This window comes from Garra rufa, chromosome 12, assembly GCF_049309525.1.
Source record: "Garra rufa chromosome 12, GarRuf1.0, whole genome shotgun sequence".
In the NCBI taxonomy this organism is placed as follows: domain Eukaryota; kingdom Metazoa; phylum Chordata; class Actinopteri; order Cypriniformes; family Cyprinidae; genus Garra; species Garra rufa.
In genome coordinates this window covers 16,263,532-16,286,970 of record NC_133372.1, presented here as the reverse complement: position 1 = coordinate 16,286,970, position 23,439 = coordinate 16,263,532, and the positions used below count along the sequence as shown (strand labels likewise).

At 38.5% G+C, this 23,439-nt stretch overlaps 1 protein-coding gene across 3 annotated transcripts in view; it reads left to right on the top strand.

Moving 5' to 3' along the window:
- The window catches only part of setd5 (SET domain containing 5), a 41,157-nt gene that overhangs the window by 13,736 nt on the left and 3,982 nt on the right, over positions 1-23,439 (top strand). For 2 of the 3 annotated variants that reach the window (XM_073851741.1, XM_073851740.1), the window contains exons 2-20: positions 3,449-3,686; positions 11,595-11,697; positions 12,313-12,596; positions 13,141-13,199; positions 14,024-14,211; positions 14,423-14,461; positions 14,589-14,834; positions 15,858-16,006; positions 16,769-16,886; positions 17,032-17,141; positions 17,241-17,487; positions 17,588-17,668; positions 18,545-18,757; positions 18,852-19,193; positions 20,436-20,681; positions 20,864-20,987; positions 21,094-21,356; positions 21,476-21,532; positions 21,818-22,309. In XM_073851741.1, the coding sequence (XP_073707842.1) occupies positions 3,616-3,686; positions 11,595-11,697; positions 12,313-12,596; positions 13,141-13,199; positions 14,024-14,211; positions 14,423-14,461; positions 14,589-14,834; positions 15,858-16,006; positions 16,769-16,886; positions 17,032-17,141; positions 17,241-17,487; positions 17,588-17,668; positions 18,545-18,757; positions 18,852-19,193; positions 20,436-20,681; positions 20,864-20,987; positions 21,094-21,356; positions 21,476-21,532; positions 21,818-22,309 (3,432 nt within the window). In that variant the 5' untranslated portion in view covers positions 3,449-3,615. The remainder of the gene's footprint in view (positions 1-3,448; positions 3,687-11,594; positions 11,698-12,312; positions 12,597-13,140; positions 13,200-14,023; positions 14,212-14,422; positions 14,462-14,588; positions 14,835-15,857; positions 16,007-16,768; positions 16,887-17,031; positions 17,142-17,240; positions 17,488-17,587; positions 17,669-18,544; positions 18,758-18,851; positions 19,194-20,435; positions 20,682-20,863; positions 20,988-21,093; positions 21,357-21,475; positions 21,533-21,817; positions 22,310-23,439) is intronic. The other variant, XM_073851742.1, reaches the window with a different exon arrangement.

The window sequence follows — 23,439 nt, the reverse complement described above, 5'->3', positions numbered from 1 at the left end:
TGGCATAATAAAAGCTCCACTGCTTTCGAGCCATGTATCACGGTCGTCCTTCATTAGCAATCGCTCCAGCATCCTCGTTTCACTTCCACGACTTTCAGCTCTATGCTGCTTCATACTACAGTGACCTTAAGTCTTTAAAGCATTAGCATATCCATGGACATGATTTCTCCCCAAGTCCCGACGGATTGCATCAGCTGTGTGGATGAAGACAACAACTCCCATGATTCCACACTCAACTACACCTTTGTTTTTGTTTGTTTTTGAAAATGCGCCCTCTAGTGGCAAAAACGTACATATTGTGCCTTTTAATGTTTGAATAATCCGTCATGACAGCAAGTTTTGACATCCACTGTTTAAATGTTTATATTTCAACAACAGACTGAAGTATAAACATAAATTATTATAATATATTTCTTTATCATGTACTTTTATAGTATACTATTATTAGTTATAAAAATTTAAATATGTGTTGACAAATTACTTTAAGGTACCAACTGACAGGGTTTATTGCATAGTTTACAGCATTACTTAAGAGAGATTTTTTTTCTTTGGAGAAAACATAGGCAATCATGGACAATACATCAATGTCAAAATGAATCAAATTCTAAATTAAATCAAATCGCAAGTTTCTAAAATTTGTTACAGTACCCAGCCTTATTTGTTACTGTCATTTTATTTTATTAGAGATAGCGTATTGCTACTATTTGATACTCTTGTCAAAAGCTGCATTCAAACAAACAAACAAAAAAGGGAGAGAAACTGTGCAAAGAAAATGTTTTTCTGGTATTCTGACAAAACTGGTTGAGTATTGATTTTAAAATTGATAGGTGAACAAATTAAGTGCAACCTATGTGCACAATGTGATATAAAACCATGCATTTTTCTCATATAAAAATGCTCTAACATCTGTTCAATGATGTCTGCTGAGAAACCAAAGATATGTTTTTCACTGCCTATGATGTCCACTATCCTGTGTTTTCAATTCTGTGTCAGTTCAACTAAAAATCTGAAAGTTTTAGGTTGTGAAATAACTTATGGTTTTTGAATAACTTTGAATTTTGATATCATTTCTAATGTAACCATAGTGTTGTAGCAATGTGCACTTAGTTATCAACAAAGTTAAATTTTGTTGTAGATCATTAAACCATTACGTTACCTAAGGGGTCTGAGTTCTTTCTGAATGCACTTTGTTTTGTTATTGTTGAATGAATGATGCTAAGGATCAAATCTTAAACCGTAATACATAAATTTGATCATAAATTTGTCTATATGATCAGCAGGTCAGCATTCTCCTTCTGTATGATGTAATCTTAATCTTGATTATACAGAAATTAAATATTAACTTTAAAAAAAACAACAACAACAGTAATCTAGTATACTTATGGACGCTGGGAAACATGTTTTCTCAAAGGCCAGGTAGCAGTTATGCATACAGTGCACAGTGATTATGGCAGTGATTATATTGCAATTGAATGTAGTGCAGGAGGGCTTGAAATAGGGCTGCACGATTAATCGAACGATGTTGTGAGGCGCGTTTAGTCAATGAAGCCGGTACTTTGATTAGTAGTAAATCCCCATCACGTGCGTTCAGCTGGAGCGGCAATTCAAACACCCCAGCGTAAATCACTGACAAGCCACGCCAAATCGCGCTCAAAATCGAATTCGATTTTCAGCGCGATTTGGCGTGGCTTGTCAGTGATTTAAGGCTGTGTGTATTAACTGCCGCTCCAGCTGAACGCACGTGATGGGGATTTACTACTAATCAAAGTACCGGCTTCATTGACTAAACGCGCCTCACAACATCGTTCGATTAATCGTTGCAGCCCTAGCTTGAAATCTAGGTGCATGGACAGACAAGTCTCAACATTCATAAGTAGGACACATACAGAATGGACACATTTATGTAGATTTATATAATGCACACTTTAAAAGAGCTTATAACTTGATTAGCTGAAGTTTGCAGAGTCTATAAGATGTTCTCAAAAACCTGTTTAAATGACACATTTGATAATTCTTCAAAAGTAGAAGCGAGAGAGAGGGTTATTTTTTTTAGAATGAAAGTCAGTGGAGTCCAGTGTTGTTTGGATCCAGATGTTCTTGAAAGTATCTTATTTTGTCTTTCACAGAAGCAAGAAATCCATTTAGAAACAAAATACAAGTGTGTAAATAATGACATTGAATAATGAATTTTTACATTTTCTTTACAGTTCAAAATAACACAGTGTATTAAAGATTATATAGTCTAAGCCTGATTCATGATGCCATTATTTATTTGAATTGTCCTTTTTACGCACTTTCCCTTATGCATTGATTTTATACAAACTTGTATGCAGTCTTGAAGTTGAAATGAAAAAGGTTTGTGCTGAAGTTCTGTAGTAGCAACTCATTTAACTAAATTTAAAATATTTTTTGGCCTTGTTTACTGAGCATACTGGTCTTGCTGGAGCTCCTCCCTCATAAACAGCCTGTAAGATGAGGTTGTTTTGTTTATGTGAAAGATGCCTAATCATGCTGAAAACTGCATAATGTGTTTTATGTAATGTATTATGCATGTTGCTTAACAAATTGACATCCTTTGTGGTCAGGTTTGGCTCAAAACCAACACTTTGCCTTCAGTACAACACCAAGTTCTTAGAACTCGGTATAAATGTTAAAATAATACTGTAGGCAATGAAGAAACTGCATTATATGCCTGATTGAAAAGTGCTGAATAAAGCCTTGCCATTTGTTGCATTTTTTTTCAACAAGCATTTCAACATTAATAACACTTTTGCCTTGACTTTGGCTTTGGTGGTGCAGCAAAAGTAAACCAAAAACAGTAGATTGTGTATTTGCTGAGGAATATTAACCTATGTATAGCTTGCTGTACACAAGTTGATCTCTGAATCTAAACTACTTTTATAATTCAGGTTGAGCAAAAGACAGATGTTTTGCGAGGTTTAAAGATTGGTTTGATTAGGTCTGCAGTCTCACCAGTTTTGATTGTCTGTATATAAAGTAATTTCATATTCACATCTACAGCACTTTTTTTTAGTATTGAGGGAGATATGAATTATCTTTTGCGTTATCTGTTGTTTCTGTAGCTCAGCCGGCCGACTTTAACCTACACAGTACACTTAATACATCAAAAAATGTGTGGAATGAATGAATATAATGAAATATACTTTGAGTCTCAAAGACCTTTCTTATTATATTGTTCTTCCTCTTGATGTTCTTCACTTAGCAGAGTAAAGACATGTACCACAGGTTAGCAACAGTAGGTTACATTTTACAAGTATTCGTGTTATACACAAACCAGAAAAAGATGATTCAGCCAGCTGAAAATTTTGTACCAAGCAACATGGATATTTTTTGTGCTATCAATTTTGCATGTTTTTAAGGCTGCATTTATGCATATGTCATGTACTTAATCCTCTCTCCCTCTCTGTTTTTGTGGTCTCTGGTTTAGGTCTCCTGATGTGCGTAATGTGGTATAGCAGCGCCCCATTTGAGGAGTGCTTCACTGCTGCCATTAGGAGCCCTTGATTCTCCTCTTCCCTCCCCTCTCCCTCTCCCTCCCCTCACCCCCTTCCCCGCCCCCCCCATCCCCTTTCCCGCGTTGCTGCGCTTGACGTCATGAGCATAGTAATCACACTGGGAGTCACCACACCTGAGACACCTTACACCGATATGGCCGCTGGATCAGAGTAAGTTTCTGTTATGAGCCCTTTTTCCTTCAACGTGGTTCTTGGTTGGTGCCTATATCTCAACCCGAATCATGGGTTTCCACAGCAGAAAATTTGTTGCAGTATAGTTTTTACTATAGACACATAATGCACTGCAACAAAACCTGTTATGTCAAGTCTGTGGAAATGCAGAGTCAGTTTAAAACAGGCTTTAATCCACCCGGTGGAGCACTGGCCAAGAATGGGGTCTGGCACCAGAACACACACCATTTCAGTGGAAAAGGGGTAATGGAGGTTGTTTATTTAGTGCATTTTGTTTCTCCATGTTTGAGAATGTTACATTTAGAGAGATGTAAAATTCACTGTGGAATTCTGTGAAGTCAAATGCGTTAGTCTAGACTGAGAAAAATAGACTGAATCATTTTGTTTTGCATGTCAACCGCTATTGCTGGGCGTACCCAATTCATTAAAAAATATATACTGAGTGACTTGCTCATGTTGAATGGCCACTCACAAGCCAATCAATCAGTCAATGCTACAGGTTCAGAGTTAAATTTGATTTCATTCCTGATTTGATTTCTCTTTGTATATAATTTTTTCACCCCTCTTTTTTGGTAAATCGTTGCAGAAGCTTTTCATATACATGCCTTTTTTTCTCTCTGCTGAATCTTTGAAGCTTTAGCTGATGTTCCCCCACACTATATTTATTTTGAAGCACACATTTTTTTTTAATGATTTCACAACACTTTTTTTGAACTTCCGGTATTATAAAAAAATGTATTGGTTTTATGTGATAAGTAAGTCGCAGTGTTTTTGTACGTCTTCGTCGCGTTTATCTGCCCTTAAGCGCGTTTATAGCCGAACATTTTTGCTCGACATCGGCAGAAACAAAGTTTTTAAGTTGAACTCTGTGGACACTGACGAGCTGAATGATCTGGGTCTGCTCTGGAGGCCTACTCAATCACCGACCCCCACTCCTGCACCTCGCCCACAATGGAGGCGCCTCAAGCGGTGTGAGAGGAAGCAGAAGAGGGGTAAGCGCGGAGGTATCCGAGCTAGGCTAGCGGCTAGCCCACACAAAACCGCTATCCCTTCCATCGTTCTGGCCAACATACGCTCATTAGACAACAAACTGGACTACATCCGACTACTACGTTCATCTCAAAGGAATGTAAAGGACTGTTGTGTTTTTGTGTTCACGGAAACATGGCTCAGCGACAGTGTCCCGGACTGCGCCATTCAGCTCGACCAGCTGACATGCTATCGGGCTGTCAGGGTTGTCGTCACGGGGGGTAAGACCCGCGGTGGCGGACTTTGTGTTTATATCAGTGCCGCTTTGTGCCGCGATGCTGTTGTAGTCTGCAAATACTGCTCACCAGTGCTGGAATTTATGGTTATTATGTGCCGGCCGTTCTACCTACCGAGGGAATATACAGCTATACTGCTGTGTACATCCCTCCCACCTCCAACAACTACAGGAGCGAGGCACTATATGAACTATATCAGCACATCAGTGAGCAGCAAACAGCTCACCCCGATGCTTTTCTCATCGTGGCTGGGGATTTCAATCATGCAAACTTAAAGAGTGTGTTTCCAAAAATACAGAAACACATTGACTTTCCAACACGGGGAAATAACACACTGGACCTTGTTTACACCACCCAGAGAGGAGCTTACAAAGCTTTCCCCCTCCCCCACCTCGGCACCTCTGATCACATCACTGTTATGCTAATGCCCTCTTACAGACCGCTTGTTAAAATCACCAAACCGGTTCGTAAGCAGATACAAGTGTGGCCAGAGGGGTCTTCAGAGGTTTTACAGGACTGCTTTAACACCACAGACTGGAATATGTTTAAACAGGCTGCCACTTACAACAACACCACTGACCTCCAGGAGTACACTGAGACTGTTACACGCGAGCCTGAAGACAGCTAGGGCCAACCTTTCCCGTGGCATCAGAGAGGCTAAAAGACAGTACTCCAGAGGAATATCTCGTCACTTCAATGACAGCAGAGACACACGGAGCCTGTGGCGGGGCATACAGACCATCACGGATTACAAGCAACAGGGATGAGACAAACTACAGAAGCGAGGTGAGCCGCCTGGCCATGTGGTGCGGAGACAACAATCTCTCTCTGAATGTGGCGAAGACGAAAGAGATTGTTGTTGACTGCAGGAGAGCGCACACTCAGCATGCTCCTCTGACCATCAGCGGTGCATCTGTGGAGAGAGTGAGCAGCACCAAGTTCCTGGGTGTGCACATCACTGAGGATCTCTCCTGGACAAACAACACCACTGCACTGGCCAAGAAAGCACAGCAGCGTCTCTACTTCCTCCGCAAACTAAGAAGAGCAAGGGAACCAGCCCCCATAATGTACACATTCTACCGAGGAACCATCGAGAGCAACCTGTCTAGCTGCATCACTGTGTGGTTTGGAGCCTGCAATGCGTCCTGCCAAAAAACTCTCCAACGCATAGTCAGAGCAGCTGAGAGAATCATCGGTGTCCCTCTCCCCTCCCTCCAAGACATCTACAGCACCCGTCTCACCAAAAAAGCCCTCTGCATAGCAGCCGATCCCACCCACCCAATGCAAAGCTTCTTCAGCCTGCTGCCATTAGGGAAGAGACTGCAGAGTCTCCAGGCCAGGACCAGCAGACTGAAGGACAGCTTCACCCATCAGGCTGTCAGGAAGCTCAACTCTCTCCCGGCTCTGCCCCCACTCCCCTCTTCTGCCCCACAACTTTCTGAACTCTGACACACACACAGACACACACACACACACACACACACTATGACCTGCACCAGTCACTTTGTGCAGCATTGGTCTGCCAACTACCTCACACTATTCATAGACAGTAACAAGACTGCTCTGACACTTTTAAACTTTACAAGCTCTGTTGCACTACATTGTTTACATTGTTTACGTGGTTTGCACTCTCTACCATGTGCACTTACTTGTATATTGTGTTTTTAATTTTATATATTATGTTTATTTGTATTTATTCATATTTTTTTAAATTCTACCTTTGTATTTAATGTTACTGTTTGTATTTAATGTTACTGTTTGTATTTAATGTTACTTGTATGCACCATGGGTCTGAGAGTAACGCAATTTCAATTCTCTGTATGTCCTGTACTTGTGGCAGAATTGACAATGAAGTTGACTTTGACTTTTGACTTTTGATTGGCTGAGTTGAAAGACTAAGAGGACATTGATTATTATCCAATCAATTTGAAACTTGGTTTCTATTACCACCACCTCTTTTCTTTTGAACACGGAGCTTTTTCATTCCTCTTGACTGCCAAAGGCAGTGCTAAACACTAGTGGATCATTGTGGCACCAGCCAGATAGAATATGGCAACAACAACATTGTGACAGGCCAAAGATTATAAGTTGCAGTAGCTTTCATGATTTTTCGCATTTGTTTTGTACTGCAGATTTTCAAGTTGTTTATCACATGTCTGGTGTTTGCTGGAGTTGTTGGCTGTTCACAAATATTTTGGTCAATATTCTTCTTATTATTAGGGGTAGCGCTTAAACCCTATTGTAATTGTTAGAATGGTTACGGATCAGCGATCTCTGCGTAAAACTGATTGTGCAGACCAAACTGTAATTCGTAGAGACTTGAAAGTTGGAGGGATGGTAGTACTCGCACCACCGACAACATCACCAATCGGCCTAATGGGGGCACTACAGCGAACTCCTAAACCGTCAGTCGCAGGCTCAAGTGTCTTATGTTGTTGGAACCCTTAACACATGCCTCAGATTTGATCGCCGGAATTTTTGGGTATTTTGGATTGGACAGAAAGGAGGGGTTAAGAGAGACTGATTCTTCGACCTGCTTTGCACGAATCATTTACCAATCATTTAGAAATGAGGTAAAATTAAATCTATTTTTGGAGAAAACTAAAGTGTTTTTTTGACCTTGCATACATGTAAACCTGTTTTAGGAGACAATATTAAAGGAGAAGTCGGGTGTGATATTGACCTAAAGTGTAATGAATCATGGTTACCTTTCATAGCTCATCTCGGCTTGTCTCCTGCACTCCGAAATCTGGCGCTAGTTAGCCGATGCTAACAACAGGTTGTCGTTGAGGGTGCCTCAGGCATCGGACTAGCCATGTAAATAAATCACTGTTTTACACCATTTACGAGGCACAAAGTAGCTCCACACTTCATTGGTAGACTTCCAAGGGCCCTGACATTTAAAACGAGACATTGAGAACTTTGAAAAAGCACTGGTAGTTTATTTACAAGAAGATTTATACAGACAGTACCTTTAGGAAATTTACCGTTAGCCGCCATCTTGAATTTAGTCACGATAAGTCGAGTGACGAGCAGGAAGGAAACTAAACTACTACTTCATAAAACTCAGTAGCTTCATCGTCCGACATCCTTGCAATTGCCAACTGTCTGCACTAACTCCAGTCCAAAAGTAATGCGAGTATTCACGTGACTTATCAGGTTGTAGTTTCCTTCCTGCTCGTCACTCGACTTATCGTGACTAAATTCAAGATTCAAGTTCTCAATGTCTCGTTTTAAATGTCAGGGCCCTTGGAAGTCTACCAATGAAGTGTGGAGCTACTTTGTGCCTCGTAAATGGTGTAAAACAGTGATTTATTTACATGGCTAGTCCGATGCCCGAGGCACCCTCAACGACAACCTGTTGTTAGCATCGGCTAACTAGCGCCAGATTTCGCTTGCAGGGGACAAGCCGAGATGAGCTATGAAAGGTTCACACTCGGTATCATGATTCAACACATTTTAGGTCAATATCACACCGGACTTCTCCTTTAACAACCTTTGAAATAGGGCTGCGCGATAAATCGCATGCGATTGTCATGCGTATCTCATCAGTAAAGCCGGTTCTGTGATTAGTAGTAAATCTCCATCACCTGCCTTCAGATGGCACGGTATTTAAAACACTGAGCCGTAGATCACTGAAAAGCTACGCAATATCGCGTTCAAAATTGAGCACAGAACCGGCTTTACTGATGAGATACGCATGACAATCGCATACGATTTATCGCGCAGCCCTACTTTGAAAATAGCATAATAGGAGCACTTTAAACGATTGAGAAGATGTAAGAAAACCTGCTTTAGCGGTATAGTCCTAGGTTTTTCGGTCCGTCTGGGGAAAAAAAACACTGCAGTACAATTCTCTGGACTCTCTAGGTCAATAAAAAAAAAAAAAGTTTACCTTTTGGGGAGCTATAACAGGGTCGTTTAGAAAAGGGGCCTGTCCGAACTTACCCTAAATCCTATAAAGCCTAAAAGAAAACTCAAAACTTCACGAAACAGGTGATTCTAAACAAGCATGCTAAGTTTTAAGGAGATCGGACCACAGCTGGTGCTATGACAGTCATAAACATTACAAAACATATTTATATGGTAAATTACCTGTATTCGCAAAAAAGGCTTGCTACATAACGTCTTTTTGCACACTTTTTTTTTTCATATAGCTCTTTACAATACATAGTTTCAAAGCAGAAATGAATGTTTCTCCATTGCAATTAGGAATAATCTAATGATTACATGATGTAATTGTAATTATTAAAGAATCAGGAAAATTTGGCAGTTTTTATGTTAATTCAGTGTTGGCGTCATCTGAAGTCCTCGCAGGGGTCATATTTGTAAGAGGGTGGATCCAAAGTGTAGTTGGCAAAATCTCTAGTTACCTCAGGATGGGCAAATGCAAATGAAAAATAATTATAGTAGCTGCTCTTCATAACATTTTGAGCTAAAGATAATCTTGTGCATTTGATATGAATATAACTATAGTACAGACACTAATAAAAAAAGAACCAAAGAAGCAACAGGAAAGTTAAATACAAAAGAACAAAAGTACAAATGAAACTTCAGTTTTTCAGGTAGGTCTATGTAATAGAATTAAGAATACAGAAATTCATTTGAAAATAAAACACTGCATAGTCTTTACTGTATGAATTAATCTTAAATTGAGTCATATTGATACATTCTGTTTTATCCTGGATTAAAAGAAGACAAAATACGGCAGTCATTGCGCAACAAAATTCCACACGATAGTTTTATCTTGATTATCTTGTTTTCATAATCATTTGATATATCCAAAATAATTTTATTTAACATCCAGTCCTAGCTGGTGTTAACCATGTTGATGTTCTGCTAGTGCATGTGACTGTTTTGTAATACTCCACCTTATCTGCAGAAGACAATAATCTTAATTTGTAGTCAAATGAATTCTCTCGTCAGTTTGTAGTTTTTACTTGTGGATTCTGTTTTGATTTGATCTTTGATTTTGGTTCTTTTTGCCAGGATGTTTTACAAGCAAAAATGTGAGATGTTACTTAACTGTAAAACTAGGCAGTTTCTGGAACATTCTCAAAAACTGCATCTATCTATAAATGAGACAATAATTGCCTGCTTCCTGTCCATATTTATTGGGGTACCTCCAAATTCTCTTACAATGTCTCTCACCCTGTTGCATTGTTTGGGAAAACCAGCATTTTGCAGCTCCTTGCTCTGGTTAAGAGTGACTTTGCAGCAGGGAGTACTTATACAGGTTATACAGTAAGGATACTGACAACTTCCTTTTCAGTGGATCTGCATGGCCAGTTCCACCTCCTCAACACACCTTCCAGTAATTTTCCAAGTAATCCTTAACACCTTGATGAGCTGGTTCAGGTGTGTTTGATAAGATTTAAGAAGTTAAAAGAGGAAGGCACACATTAATTCCTTTGAGTTTTTTGCATACGAATACAGGACACTGGAAAAGCAAGATCATGCAAATTTTGCTGCCTTAAAGTTCAGGTTTGGTGAGCTCTGCCCTGCAAATTCATATCACATGAGGAAATATGACTAATAAAAGATAGATATGTCATGGCATGACCTCAGAATCTTTAAAGCTGCAGGTTTGTATGCTTAGTTGTGTGACTGTGGTAGATCTCCAGGAGCAGGGTTGAATTTGTGCATTGATTGTGGAAATGGTTGAAATTTCTGACCACTAGTGTTGGACAATCAGGTAGCAGATTCTCTTTCCAGAAATCTGTTTCAACCGTGAGAATGGAGCCTTTATTCAGATGTAGTACAGAGTTTCATTGAGGCAGATGTGGATCTTCGTGCCTAAAGTGACCACTCAGTGTTGTTTGTGGTTTGGGATGACAACGAAGTCTAGCCAGCTGAGGCAAGATTTACTGTCTCTTGAATGACTAAACTTCCTACACTTTAAATTACGCCATATCTTCCTACACAAACACATAGTACTTTGTGGCACCTTGATGGCCTGCTGATCCATAGTTGCCGCTATTCCACATTCCTCATTACCGCTTTACTGGGTCATATGTGGCAGCCTCACCACAAAAATTTTAATGTAGAAATTTAAATGGATGGCTGTATTTTTTTTTTTTAATTTATTTTTTTTTTTTTGTTCCCAGCAACTTGTTTTGCCTTTGGTCCAACCTTGTTCCAGGATCCCCCGGTCAATTTTAAGAGCCAATATTCTAGTGGATTGTGAACCTGCTGTTGTTCACACCATTACTAGCACTAGGGCTTCCTACACATGATAACGCTATACTTCAGGTTGGAATCTGTTTTCCAGCTACCACCAGTCTCAGACAGATCAGATGTTTGTTTGTTACACTTATGTGTTTAAAGGTTCTCCATGTCAAAGCTGAGGGTGTTTATTGGATTGTGGAGGGACCAGTGGCTCATGGCCTGGTGGAATCACTTATTCCACTTGAGCTGCCTCCTCATCTTGGGTTACCTTTGCAAGGAGTTTCCTTAGTGGACTGTGCTTATTGCATCATTTTAATATTAATATTTCAGCATTTGATCCACCAGTGTTTAGAACTGTCTCTGTTGGTCATCTGGAGTTTACTGAAGTACATTTACATATATAACTAGCATTTTATTTGCAACCTTCTCAAAAGTCTTTTTTTTTTTTCTTCAGTCCTGAGTCAGTTGAAGCGAGCCCAGCAGTAAATGAGAAAAATTACTCAAGTCGCAGCTGTGGGAACACACAGAGTCATGGATATGGGGGACTTCCCTATGCTGTAAGTTGTTTTAATTCTGCTTTCATTTTTATGAATTTATGATTAAGTGATATTGTCATTTTAGTCAGTGTGTATTTGATAGCACCCCATTAATGCATGGTGCTAAATCATATTAAAGAAATTGTGCATGATTATACATTTGTAATTGCATAGTTGGTGCATAGTACAAAATTGAAGTGAATTTACTATAAACTAAATTGTTTATTGTAACTCCTAAAGCAACAAAGTCAAAAGCCTGACTTGAACAGAACTGCAAACTAACCTGGACATATGCTACATTTGCATTTTAATAATTTAGCAGATGTTATATTATCCAAGGCAATTTTTAAATGAGGAACATCACAAGCAATTTGTCTTATGCAGTACTGCTCCTCAATTTTTTTAATATTATTTACGTAAACATTTTATGTAGTTTTATGGTTGTAGTTTAAATACTTTAGCCAAAACATGCTTAGCTACATTAAATATTGTTTATTTTTGAATGCCACATTTTTTAGTTTTTCATTCCCGCTTCTTCTTTCTTCCTGCCCCTTTTCCCTGCTCCCCACCTTTCATTCTCTTCCCCCTCTCTCTTTCCTTTTCCCTTTTGTTGTGCCTGAACACCGTTGTTTGAAGATGCAACAGTCTTCCGTTGTGTGTTGTCAGGATCATAACTATGGAGCTCCACCCCCTCCCACCCCTCCTGCCTCCCCACTCTCCCAGACCGTTTTCTCCCATACGGAACGCAATGGCACACTGGGACGATCGCGACCCTGTTTTCCCACCAATGAACCAGACAACTCTGCTGACAGTGAGAGCTCATCGGAGGAGGAGGAGGTGGTGGAAGGCGCAATTCCACCTTCTTGGTGTCAATGCCGTCTAATGCAAGACGGCTTCCTCATTAAGTGTGAGAGCTGCAGGTGGGTGATTTGTATCTGAAATATCTAATTTCAGATTGCACTATGCTTTAGTCATATCTACATCACAAGCAGTTTTTCATCAAAACTATTCACACTGAGAATGACACTGTTTCATCACTCTCTGAGAACAGTTTGCATACCCAGAGAAAAATAAAAAACACTCTGGTGACTTGCATGCTTTAACTGCTCTGAAAATACTGATTTCACTTGATTATAACCTATGATTACAGGAAATGTCAACATGTTCCCTATTTATGTCTTATTGGCTTGTGAAGCTTTTATTTACAGAAGTCACTTTATTAGAGAGAACAATTTTACATTTTTGCAGAGGTCCATAGTTTCATTTTTAACACCTTGTTGCAGCAAAAGTTCAAGTCCAGCTTTAAATGCCTAGGCCTTAAATCAGCTCTCTGTATATGCAAATTGGCAAAATTATCATAACAGTGGTTCACTTTATAAAAACCAATAGCTTTATAGAGTTATGCCAATTAGTTGTTGCTGTAAAGGATAGAGAATGTGTACTGAGGGAGTGTTCTTGTTGCAGGGGTCTGGAGAAGAAGAAAGGGCTGGATGGGCAGCGCAGAAAAGCAGAGAATATTTCAGGTAAAAATCTTTTAGATGATATTCAGCATGATCTTATTCATCTTATAAATAGATATAATCAACAAGACATCAGTGAATATTAAAGAAGTTCTGATAATTTACTCACCCCCCTTGTCATCCAAGATGTTCATGTCTTTCTTTCAGTTGTAAAGAAATTGTTTTTTGAGAAACAAATTTCAGGAATGTTCTCCATATAGTGGATTTCTATGGTGCCCATGAGTTTAAACTTCCAAATTGCAATTTAAATGCAGCTTCAAAGGGCTCTTCCACGATCAGAGTCGAGGAAAAAGGGTCTTATCTAGTGAAACGTTTGGTTAATTTCTAAAATATATATATATATATATATATATATATAATATAATATACAATTTATATACTGTGTAAACTCGAAAAACTCATTTTCTCCTTTAACTTCAAAATAGTCATACATACAGGGTTTTTTTCTGTAGAGGGTATTTGACCCTCCTTGCGTGTTCACTTTGTAAACACTGGGTCGGTACCTCTGCAGGGGGTGAGTAAATTATCTGTAAATTTTGGTTCTGGAAGTGAACTTCTCCTTTAAGAGTGTAGTTACAAATGTTCAGTGGCACCTCTTGAATATGATCAGAGCAGTGGCAGATTTCATATGTGTTACTTTTCTTCCCAGTAACTTCTGAATGTTTTTTATAAAATGAGAATGACAATGAGAATTTTAAATTTCTCCATGTATCACAATGAGGGAGAAATTATGCTTTTGTCTCATCTTCACCAGTGTCAGTGCTTTCTCATGTGCATATTGGTTAATCATGTTGGGTCTTGAACTTGATTTGTATCTGCCTTTACAGGGGGCGAGAGCAGCGCTACAGAGAGTGGAGATGAGGACATGTCAGCCTCTGCTGTGTCGTACACAGCCACTCAACATACACCCACGAGCATCACTCTCACTGTCAAAAGAGTCAAACACAACAAAGTCAAGAAGAGAAAGAAGAGCACAGAGAAAACGCGCACTACTCCTAAAGCCAAGAAGGTTAAGGTACAACAACACATACACACGCAATCCAGTTCAATTTATAAGGAGGACAAATGTGGAAAGTCTGAGAAGTTTTGGCATGATGTCTAGTGTACATTCATGGAGTTTGAATCGTGTTCAAGGGCATGTGACTTAGCCTTATATTTTCCCAATCTTTTTACTATCCTGTCTGTCTCTGTAATAAATGAAAATGAAACTGATATTCTCATTACAGGCGTACAGAGAGGGTTCCAGAAAATCCATGAGAATGAAGGTATGCACACAAATATGCAGTGTTATGTAATATTTTTTTTGGAAAAAGGCTTTAGTACTATTCATTACCAAAGACTGAAATCAACCAGTTGAATTTTTTATTTAAATACACCCTCTTATTGTTGCAGAACTCTGCGTCTGAGGCTAGTGTTCTGGATGAGAATACAACAGAAGGGTGGGAGACACGAATTCGGCAGTGGACGGACCAGTATGAGGAAGCTCTGTCTAACCAATACAGTGCTGATGTGCAGAACCTCCTCAAACACTACTGTGCCAATGGCAACTCGTCCCCCACCCCATCTACTGTCGCCATGGACACCATTAACAGAACAGAACTAGCTTGCAACAACACTGTGTTGGGCTCACAAATGCAGGTATAGCTGGATTTCACAGGTCCTCAAAGTCTTAAGGTCTTAAATGTACTTAAAGACAGTAGATTGCAACTCTAGTCTGTCCATTTCCAACACAATAATTAAAACTTTCCATTGTGTTTTATAAACACTATATATGATATTAAAGACATGATGCAGTCTTAAAGTATTCTATAATCATTACATTTCAGTTCCATTCTGTATTTTTTCCATTCTGGTTATGTTCGTACTCAGCGCCCACTCACTGCAGAAAAAATGGAAATCATTGAGAGTGCAATATTGCTTTTATACAGCAGTTAGAGAAATAATGAGTACATATTTTAAACACAATTTGGCTTTTTTTGGTTGGGTGAACCAGTGAAAATAATTTCAAACAAAGCCAAAGCATGAGCAACACAGCATTAGTGGTGTTTTGTTCCTAAATGGATCAGTAATTGGAGTCAGTGATTTGCTTTTAAAGACAGGTTGTCACCACCTAATGGTGTAACAAAGTAACCTGCAGGAAAAGTCACATGACCACCACTATCATAAAGGCTGACAGCTTATCTGCAACACAAATAATCACAAGTCCCAGTGCTGTTAGATTGTTATGAATATTATGGACTGTTAAGCACTGTTGGAATGTTACTCAACCAATCACATCCAATAAACAGAACTAATCATTGTAGATAAATTAAATATTAATCTTCCATGATCGCACGTTGTCAATAGTGTAAAAACTTTTATTGAAAACATGACCTGACTGTTGTAAACTTGCTGATAAGCAAGAGTTAAAGTCACAAATGTGTGTCACATTTTGTTATTCTGTAATAATCATTGAAAATAATTTGTAATGTATAATTTGGACTGAATTTTTTTGTATGTACAGTGTTTTTATCGTTTTAAAAATGAATTAAACCTCCTATAATGATTTTCTTTTACTGAAAATGTAAACTGTTGTTTCCAAATGTAGTTTACTGTAATGTAGTTATTTAATAATTATTCTTATTTACTGCAATTACTAACAAGAACTTTATCTGTGTGTAGTTACAGCTGGGTCGTGTAACACGTGTACAGAAACATAGGAAGATTCTCAGAGCAGCACGGAATTTGGACCCTGAAACTCTCATCATTGAGTATAGAGGAAAAGTCATGCTTAGACAGCAGTTTGAAGTCAATGGACATTTTTTCAAAAAGTAAGTATGTGTGATTGTATCTGTGTGTATATTGTTGAACATCTAGTTGATCTTATCTTAATAATTAGATTTGAATCAGGGTGAATTTTGTGAAATTAGTAAAATGTTCACTGCCATTCAAATGTTTGGGATCAGTAAGACTGTTTTTAAAGAAGTCTCTTATGCTCATTAAGGCTGCATTTATTTGATCAAAAAAAAAAAAAAAAATATATATATATATATATATATATATATATTTTGTGAAATGTTATTACAATATAAAATAATGGTTTCTATTTTAATATACTTTAAAATATGTGACCCTGGACCACAAAACCAGTCATAAGGGTAAATGTTTTTAAAATTGATATTTATACATCAATTTGAGATACAACTATTTAAAAATCTGGAATTTAGGGGAGCAAAAAATCACCTTTAAAGTTGTCCAAATGAAGTTCTTACAATGCATATTAATAATAAAAAATAAGTTTTGATATATTTACAGTAGGAAATTTACATATTATTTTCATAACATGATCTTTCCTTAATAGCCTAATGATTTTTAGTATAAAACAAAAATCTATAATTTATTCTTATGACGCAAAGCTGAATTTTCATCAGCCATTACTCCAGTCTTAGGTGTCACATGATCCTTCAGAAATCATTCAAATATGCTGATTTATTATTAGAATGATCTATGTTGGCAACAATCTTTTGAACGGCAGTGTATGTTGTTTGTAAACTGAGAGTCTTTCCTAATTCCTTCTATTATCTCCACTCCAGGCCATATCCATTTGTTCTGTTCTACTCCAAGTTCAACGAAGTGGAGATGTGTGTGGATGCCCGAACATTTGGCAACGATGCACGGTTTATCAGAAGATCGTGCACACCGAATGCTGAGGTGAGACTAATTGTTGACTTGGTAGGGTTGCTTCACCTATATGTAGATTTGTACATAAAATGCGTCTATTCATATTTTCTTTTTGCTAAGTAACAGCCTGACTAAATTTGATTCATATTATATTACAACTATTATATTTATACAGGTGCGGCACATGATAGCAGAGGGGATGATTCACCTGTGTATCTACGCTGTTGCTCAAATCTCAAAAGATTCTGAAGTCACAATCGGCTTTGACTACGAGTTTAGTTGCTGGTTAGTCACTCAACTAAATTTCTTGACATTGATTATTAATTCTAATTCTGTGATATGAAGTTGTGTGTACTGACACTTTTTCTCTTAATTTCCTCCCAGTAATTATAAAGTGGATTGTGCATGTCATAAGGGCAATCAGGACTGTCCTGTGCAGAGACACAATCTCCACCCCCCTCAACTGCTGTCCCCCCAGTCTTCAAACTTTGCCCTACCTGGAGCAGAAACACGGAGGAGACGAGCCCGACGCAGAGAGTTGGAAGGGGACAGGCTCGTAACCAGTGTATCTGATGAGAGCAACCACCTGCTGGAAGATGCAAATGAGACACAGGGAGTTAGCGATACAGAGGTGTGTGTTCATGGAAAAACAATCGTAAACGCCTACATGCTTTTTGCAGATCTTGTGATGATAAAGCTGATCTTGTTTTTGTGTTTTTGTTTTTGTGCAGGATGCTCTTATGGACAGGGTGAAGATGGAGAATGGAGAGGAGGAGTTAGATGAGAATGGAGCACTAATACCAAATAGACGTGTAAGTTTTCATCAGAAGAGAGCAGTGATGAATCAATACGTTGTTTAATTTATATAAAAAAACACAGGAATTGTTACATTTTCATTAGATTAAGTTTTAAAACATTTATTAAATTGTTAATGTTTTATGCCCTAATTTGATTATTACCATTTTTTTATTATTATTTTTTCTGGATTAATAAAGACAACCAAATTAAAAAGAAAAAAAAATCATAGGGCCCTATTATTGTAAAAATTGTAATCAGTTTGGTTGTTAAAGTTTTATGAATTCAGTTTATTGTGCTTTTTGATTAATAAAATTGAATGAAAACCTTTAAAATGCAATACAGAAAAACAATTTAACAATTGTTATTTTTATTTATTATTACTGTTATTAAAATGTAACTTTTTTGGTAAAATTTAGAATTAAATTCATGACTTCAATTAATTAGACACTAGTCTTTTTCACATAGCAATCCCGGTAAATTGCCGGAAAATTACCAGTCATGTCATCTCTATAAGAACGCTATGATTGGCCAATTTATTCGCCAGCGCGTTCTACATGCTCATGCTGGTAATCTTCCGCATTCACACACAGCATCATTTCGGCAATTTACTGGTAATGTTACAACCATCCTTACTGGTAAATTGCCGGAATAAATTTACCGGTATTTTTAAAAAAAAGTTCCTATTCACACGTGATCTGTCAACGGTAATTTACCTGTAAAGATTGCATGTGTGAAAAGGTCTATTATTTTTTTATTAATAAAATGTATTTTAAATTAAGTCCAGGATAATTAAAACCCAAAAAAGAAGAACCCTTCTTTTTTGAAAAAGAAAAAAGATTTTATAGGGCCATATCACCATATCAACCCCTTTTTCCTTTTGCATGCCTCAGTCTCGTGAAGAACGCAAGGCAGAGGCCATAATGCACATGTTTGAGAACCTTGAGAGGAGAAAGAAACGTGGTCAGGGTACAGCGACTACAACAGAAGAAACCAAACTGGAAGCAGGGGAGGCAGAAGTGCCCTCACTTACAGCAGGAAACTGTGTACCAAATACAGGAACAGGTCTAGGAGTCTGTACAAGGCGCACCTCCTTTGCTGCTGTGGTAGTTAATTTTTATTTTTTCGCATGTTTCTCAACTTTATCTATAGCTTATAATGGCTATGTGTTTTTACACACTTTCAATGTCTCTTCATTAGGAAACACCAGATATTGACGCTGAGAAGCCCCCTGCTACACCCAGTCCTGCCCCTAAGGCGCAACCTGCACGTAGTTCCAAACCACGTCCTAAAAGCCGCATCTCCAGGTACCGATCCAGTTCAGCCCAGCGTGCTCGGAGACAGCGGCAGGCTCTTTCTCAGCAAGCAGCAGAGGGAGTTTTGGTGGGCGGAGAAGAAGGCAGTGCAGGGGCAGGCCTCAGGGAGCAGGGCCAGGGAGAGGGAGCTCCAAACTGTGGGAATCTTCAGGATGGAGAACTATGTGGAGCTGCCTCTTCAGGGATGGGTAATAAGACAAATGTCAGATGCCCAAAAACCAAAAAGGTGAGCTCATTATACACTGTAAATCCTACATAGGGTAATTGTCATGTTTTTCTTGTCATATGTCATGAGGAGAACTGTAGTGTTGTACACTCAACACAATTAATTAATTGTTCTCCAATGTTGCCCTCATCTGTTCTCCAAACCAGTGGTGAACACTACATTTCATAAAACATATCGTTACTAAGATATCATATGCTCTAAGATACAAAAGCGATGTCCTATTTATGAACAAACTTCTTTTCAATGAACCATTAAATCGGTTTGCAAATCCAACCAAACGATTCATTAGCGAAGAATAAAGTAAGAACACTTTCTTACTGCTGAAAATTAGATCACTTATCATAAAATCGTTTTCTCTCAGGTACATGCAGTGTAAGCTTCACGGTGAATACTTTTACATCACTCGTCACCGTAGTCCATAGCAACAACAAAAATATATCTTGACTCCATATAGTGGTTATTTTTATAAATTACATAATCTAAAATTAAATTATATAAGTAACCTATATATAATTACAAAACAAACATGCATCAAGCAGTACATTAAAAATCTAGTACTTTTGTACTTTCACTCAAGTAAGATTGAAAAGGAGTACTTCATACTTTTACTGGAGTAATATTTTATTATAAGTATCTGTACTTTTACTTGAGTACTTGACTTGTGTACTTTGTCCACCACTGCTCCAAATTGCATGTCCTGTGTAGGATTGTGGGGATGCTGGAGCCAGTCCCAGTGTTTTAGGATTTAGGCACGGAAATACGTTAAAACTTTTTATTTTTTCCTGGCATTTAACCCAGTATAATTGGAAGATGAGCTAGAGTGCAAGTACTTTTTCAATATTGCTGGTTAAAGTCTGCATAAAAGGGAAGTTGAGATTGGCTTTTCTTCTTTGGTGATATATATATCCCAGTGAAACAACTTTGCGAACAAGGAAAAAGTATAGGGCTTGACAGAAGGGATTGTAGCCCAGTATTGAGCCAAAAATGGCACATAAATTAAAAATGATGTGCATGGATAAATCATTTATAATTAACACTTAAATATTCCATTATGAAATATCCTCTTTGATTTCATGGTAATTTATACTGTTTATATTATTCTTATTTAACACTGTAAAGCTGCTTTGGCACAATCTGTATTGTATAAAGCGCTATATAAATATTAAAAAGGTGACTTGATTTGACTGTGGTCAGATGTGTTTCAGAGCTGTAAATGCAGTAATGTAATATTTCTCTTTACAGTACCTGGTGACAGAGTGGTTAAATGACAAGGTTCCCGAGCGGGTGGAGGAGTCTGTGGAACGCCCTTTACGCATTACCACTGACCCTACAGTTCTGGCCACCACCCTCAACATGCTGCCAGGACTATCTCATTCGCCTCTCATCTGTACTACCCCCAAACACTATGTTCGTTTTGGTTCACCCTTTAACCCTGAAAGACGCCGGCGACCCTTTATGATTGACCCTTCATATGGCTCTTGCAAGAAGGTTAGAATAAGTTACTGAACTAGTGAGTTAACTTAAACACACTCATCTACAGTGTCATTCAAATTTGTGGATTAAATTGTGACTGAATTGACTTGGTAGTCTCAATTTAAGTTTGTATTGTGGCTCCTATTGTTATTTTGGCTACATAGCATGAGTTTGTGTATGTATGTCTGTTTGAGCAGAGGTGGATGAAACAAGCGATGGATGAGAGCATGTTATCTGGCCTGTTAGAGGATGGAACAGAGTCTAATTCTTCCCACAAGAGTAATACCAGCAGCACCAGCAGCTCTCAACCGTTTAAACCTGGTAATGGCTCTTACTCCACTGTTTAGACAGCAGAATGTGAATTACATGCCTTGGTATCACAGATTTGGGTTTTAACTAGTGTTTTTTGATATTGTCCTTTGTTCAGAGCTGACAGGACCATTTAAGAAGAGGAAATTGAAGTGTTCATCAGAAACAACAGCTCCACCCTCTGAACTTTTGTTACGACCATTGTCCCCCATCACCCCACCTCTGCCCTCTGAACTTCCCATGACGCCTCTTCATACGCTCATGACTCCCTGCTCGCTTTATTTAGGTGGGGATGTGGAGAAGCTAAATGCTAGCATGCTTTCCTTCTCTCCTCTCACATCCCGACCCGCCAGCCGCTGCAATACACCTCTACAGTTTGAGGTGAACAAATGAACACACGCACAAAATCGACTTCTCTCTCAATACAGCAGCTTGTTGACATTTGCTGTCATAATAAAAAAACATAATAGCTTTATATATGATTTGCTTCTTTTTCACAGAACATCTCTTCTCCTGAGGCCTCTCCTGTGCACAGATCAGAATCTCTGACTCCAGAAGTAAGTTTCAGTGAAATTGAAAGTGTTACTGCTTGATTGTAATATAGCATGTTCAAGTTTGGATTGGAAGATGTGCTGATGAAGTAGTAGAGGAAAAAAAAAAACTGTAAGCATCTGTTAATGTTATTTAATAGTATTGGTCATTGTTAGGTAATATTAGTTAAAGTATTAACTAACTGTAACTAATGATAACCTTATTGTAAAGTGTTACCCATCAAAATACTTCATATCAAGAAAGTTCTTCATTTTATTTGAATAATCTTAACTTTTTTTTTTTCTCTTCAGCCCTGTTTGCGACCAGACTTCACTTCACGGGTCACTGCCTTTCCTGACTTTTCCACAAGCCGGGGAAGCCCGGCTCCTATGTCAGATGATTTCTCACTTACTGCTCCGGACTCTCTGAATGGATCTGGTGGTGGAACTCCCCTCAGCTCAGCTGTTGTGTCCAGTCTGTGTGACTCTTCCTTGGTTTCACATGCCAGTGAGGCACAGGCCAGAGAACAGGCCTTTAGGACAGAATTTAACCTCATTTATACCTGCTCTCCCCTCAATGCCAACCTACCCACTGGTCCTGTAAGTGATAGACACTTTCCACAATCAGAGGGAGGCTTGTCCACGGTTGACTCCGAGTTAAGCACAATGTGCAGCCAGGGGCTGCTAATGGAGGCGGGCTCTGGCTCCGACCCTCTCTCAATGTATTTGGACACACAGTTTGGAGGTGGATATTCAGAAAGCAGCACATCCCCCCACCCTAGCAATCCACCACAGAAGAAGAAGGCAAGTCCTACGACCACATCAGTTTCTCCATTTTCAAGTTCTTTGTTTTTGTTGAGGTTCTTAACTCTGGCCCTCAAGATTCACTTTCCTGCAGAGTTTAGCTCCAACCTTGATCAAACTCACCTGCCTTAACTTTATAGCAATCCTAAAGACTTTGATAAGCTTGTTTAGGTGTGTTTGGTTAGGGCGGACCTTGAGAGCCAGAGTTGAAAACCCCTGATGTACAGGATGATGCTAATGTATCATCCAGTTTATTATTGTGAAAATAAAATAGAGTTTGTTTGTTTAGTTCTTTTAACACAACATAAAAAGGGCCCATTGGAAGACCTACATGGGTGTACTTGTCCTAACTAGGGAATCTTCCTTCAAGGGTTTATTTTTAACTTGTCACTTCAAAATATTTTTATTTTATTTCACCCATACCATGCATATCTAAAATAAATCTTCTGTTTGGACATCCCCCATTAAAAAACGATTCTAATTTAATACATTTGTATCCAACATATAATAAATTCTCACATCACTTCTATCTAATACAACAAATTTGACTATTACACCTCAAAACAGTTCAGATGAAATAAATCTCACAAATATTGATGTTTAATTATTTTTGGGGACATATTAACAATACCCCACCAATGTATTTCTTAGAATCGCCCCATCTTTACAAATGTAATAAACAGAGGATGTTTCTTGACTTTGTGTAATGTGAAGTAATAACTGCTGGATTATAAACTTAAGATGTTTATTCCAAAAGAATAATCTGAAAGTTCAGAAAAACTACAGCAGTGAGCAGTGTACCTTCCTTTTTTCTCACATACATTTAAATCAGCAAGGGTGGTCCTCTATCTTGCATGAAACTCTGTCTTTGATTTGCTCCCTGTTTCTCTCTTTCTCCTCTTCGCTCTTAAAACTCTTGCAAAATCTTTCTTTCCACCCTTTTCTCAAGGCAGAGGGTCATGGTGAGTGCTGGTAGTCAGCTGGCTGGCTTGTCTGGGTACCAGGCATTAGCTGTAAGGGGCCAGTTCAAGCCAGGGCAGAACATGGTGAATATAACATAAGTGGCCTCCATCTAGAAGTGTGCATGTCCATAACATTTGCATCTCCAGATGATGTACTACTTCATCTGT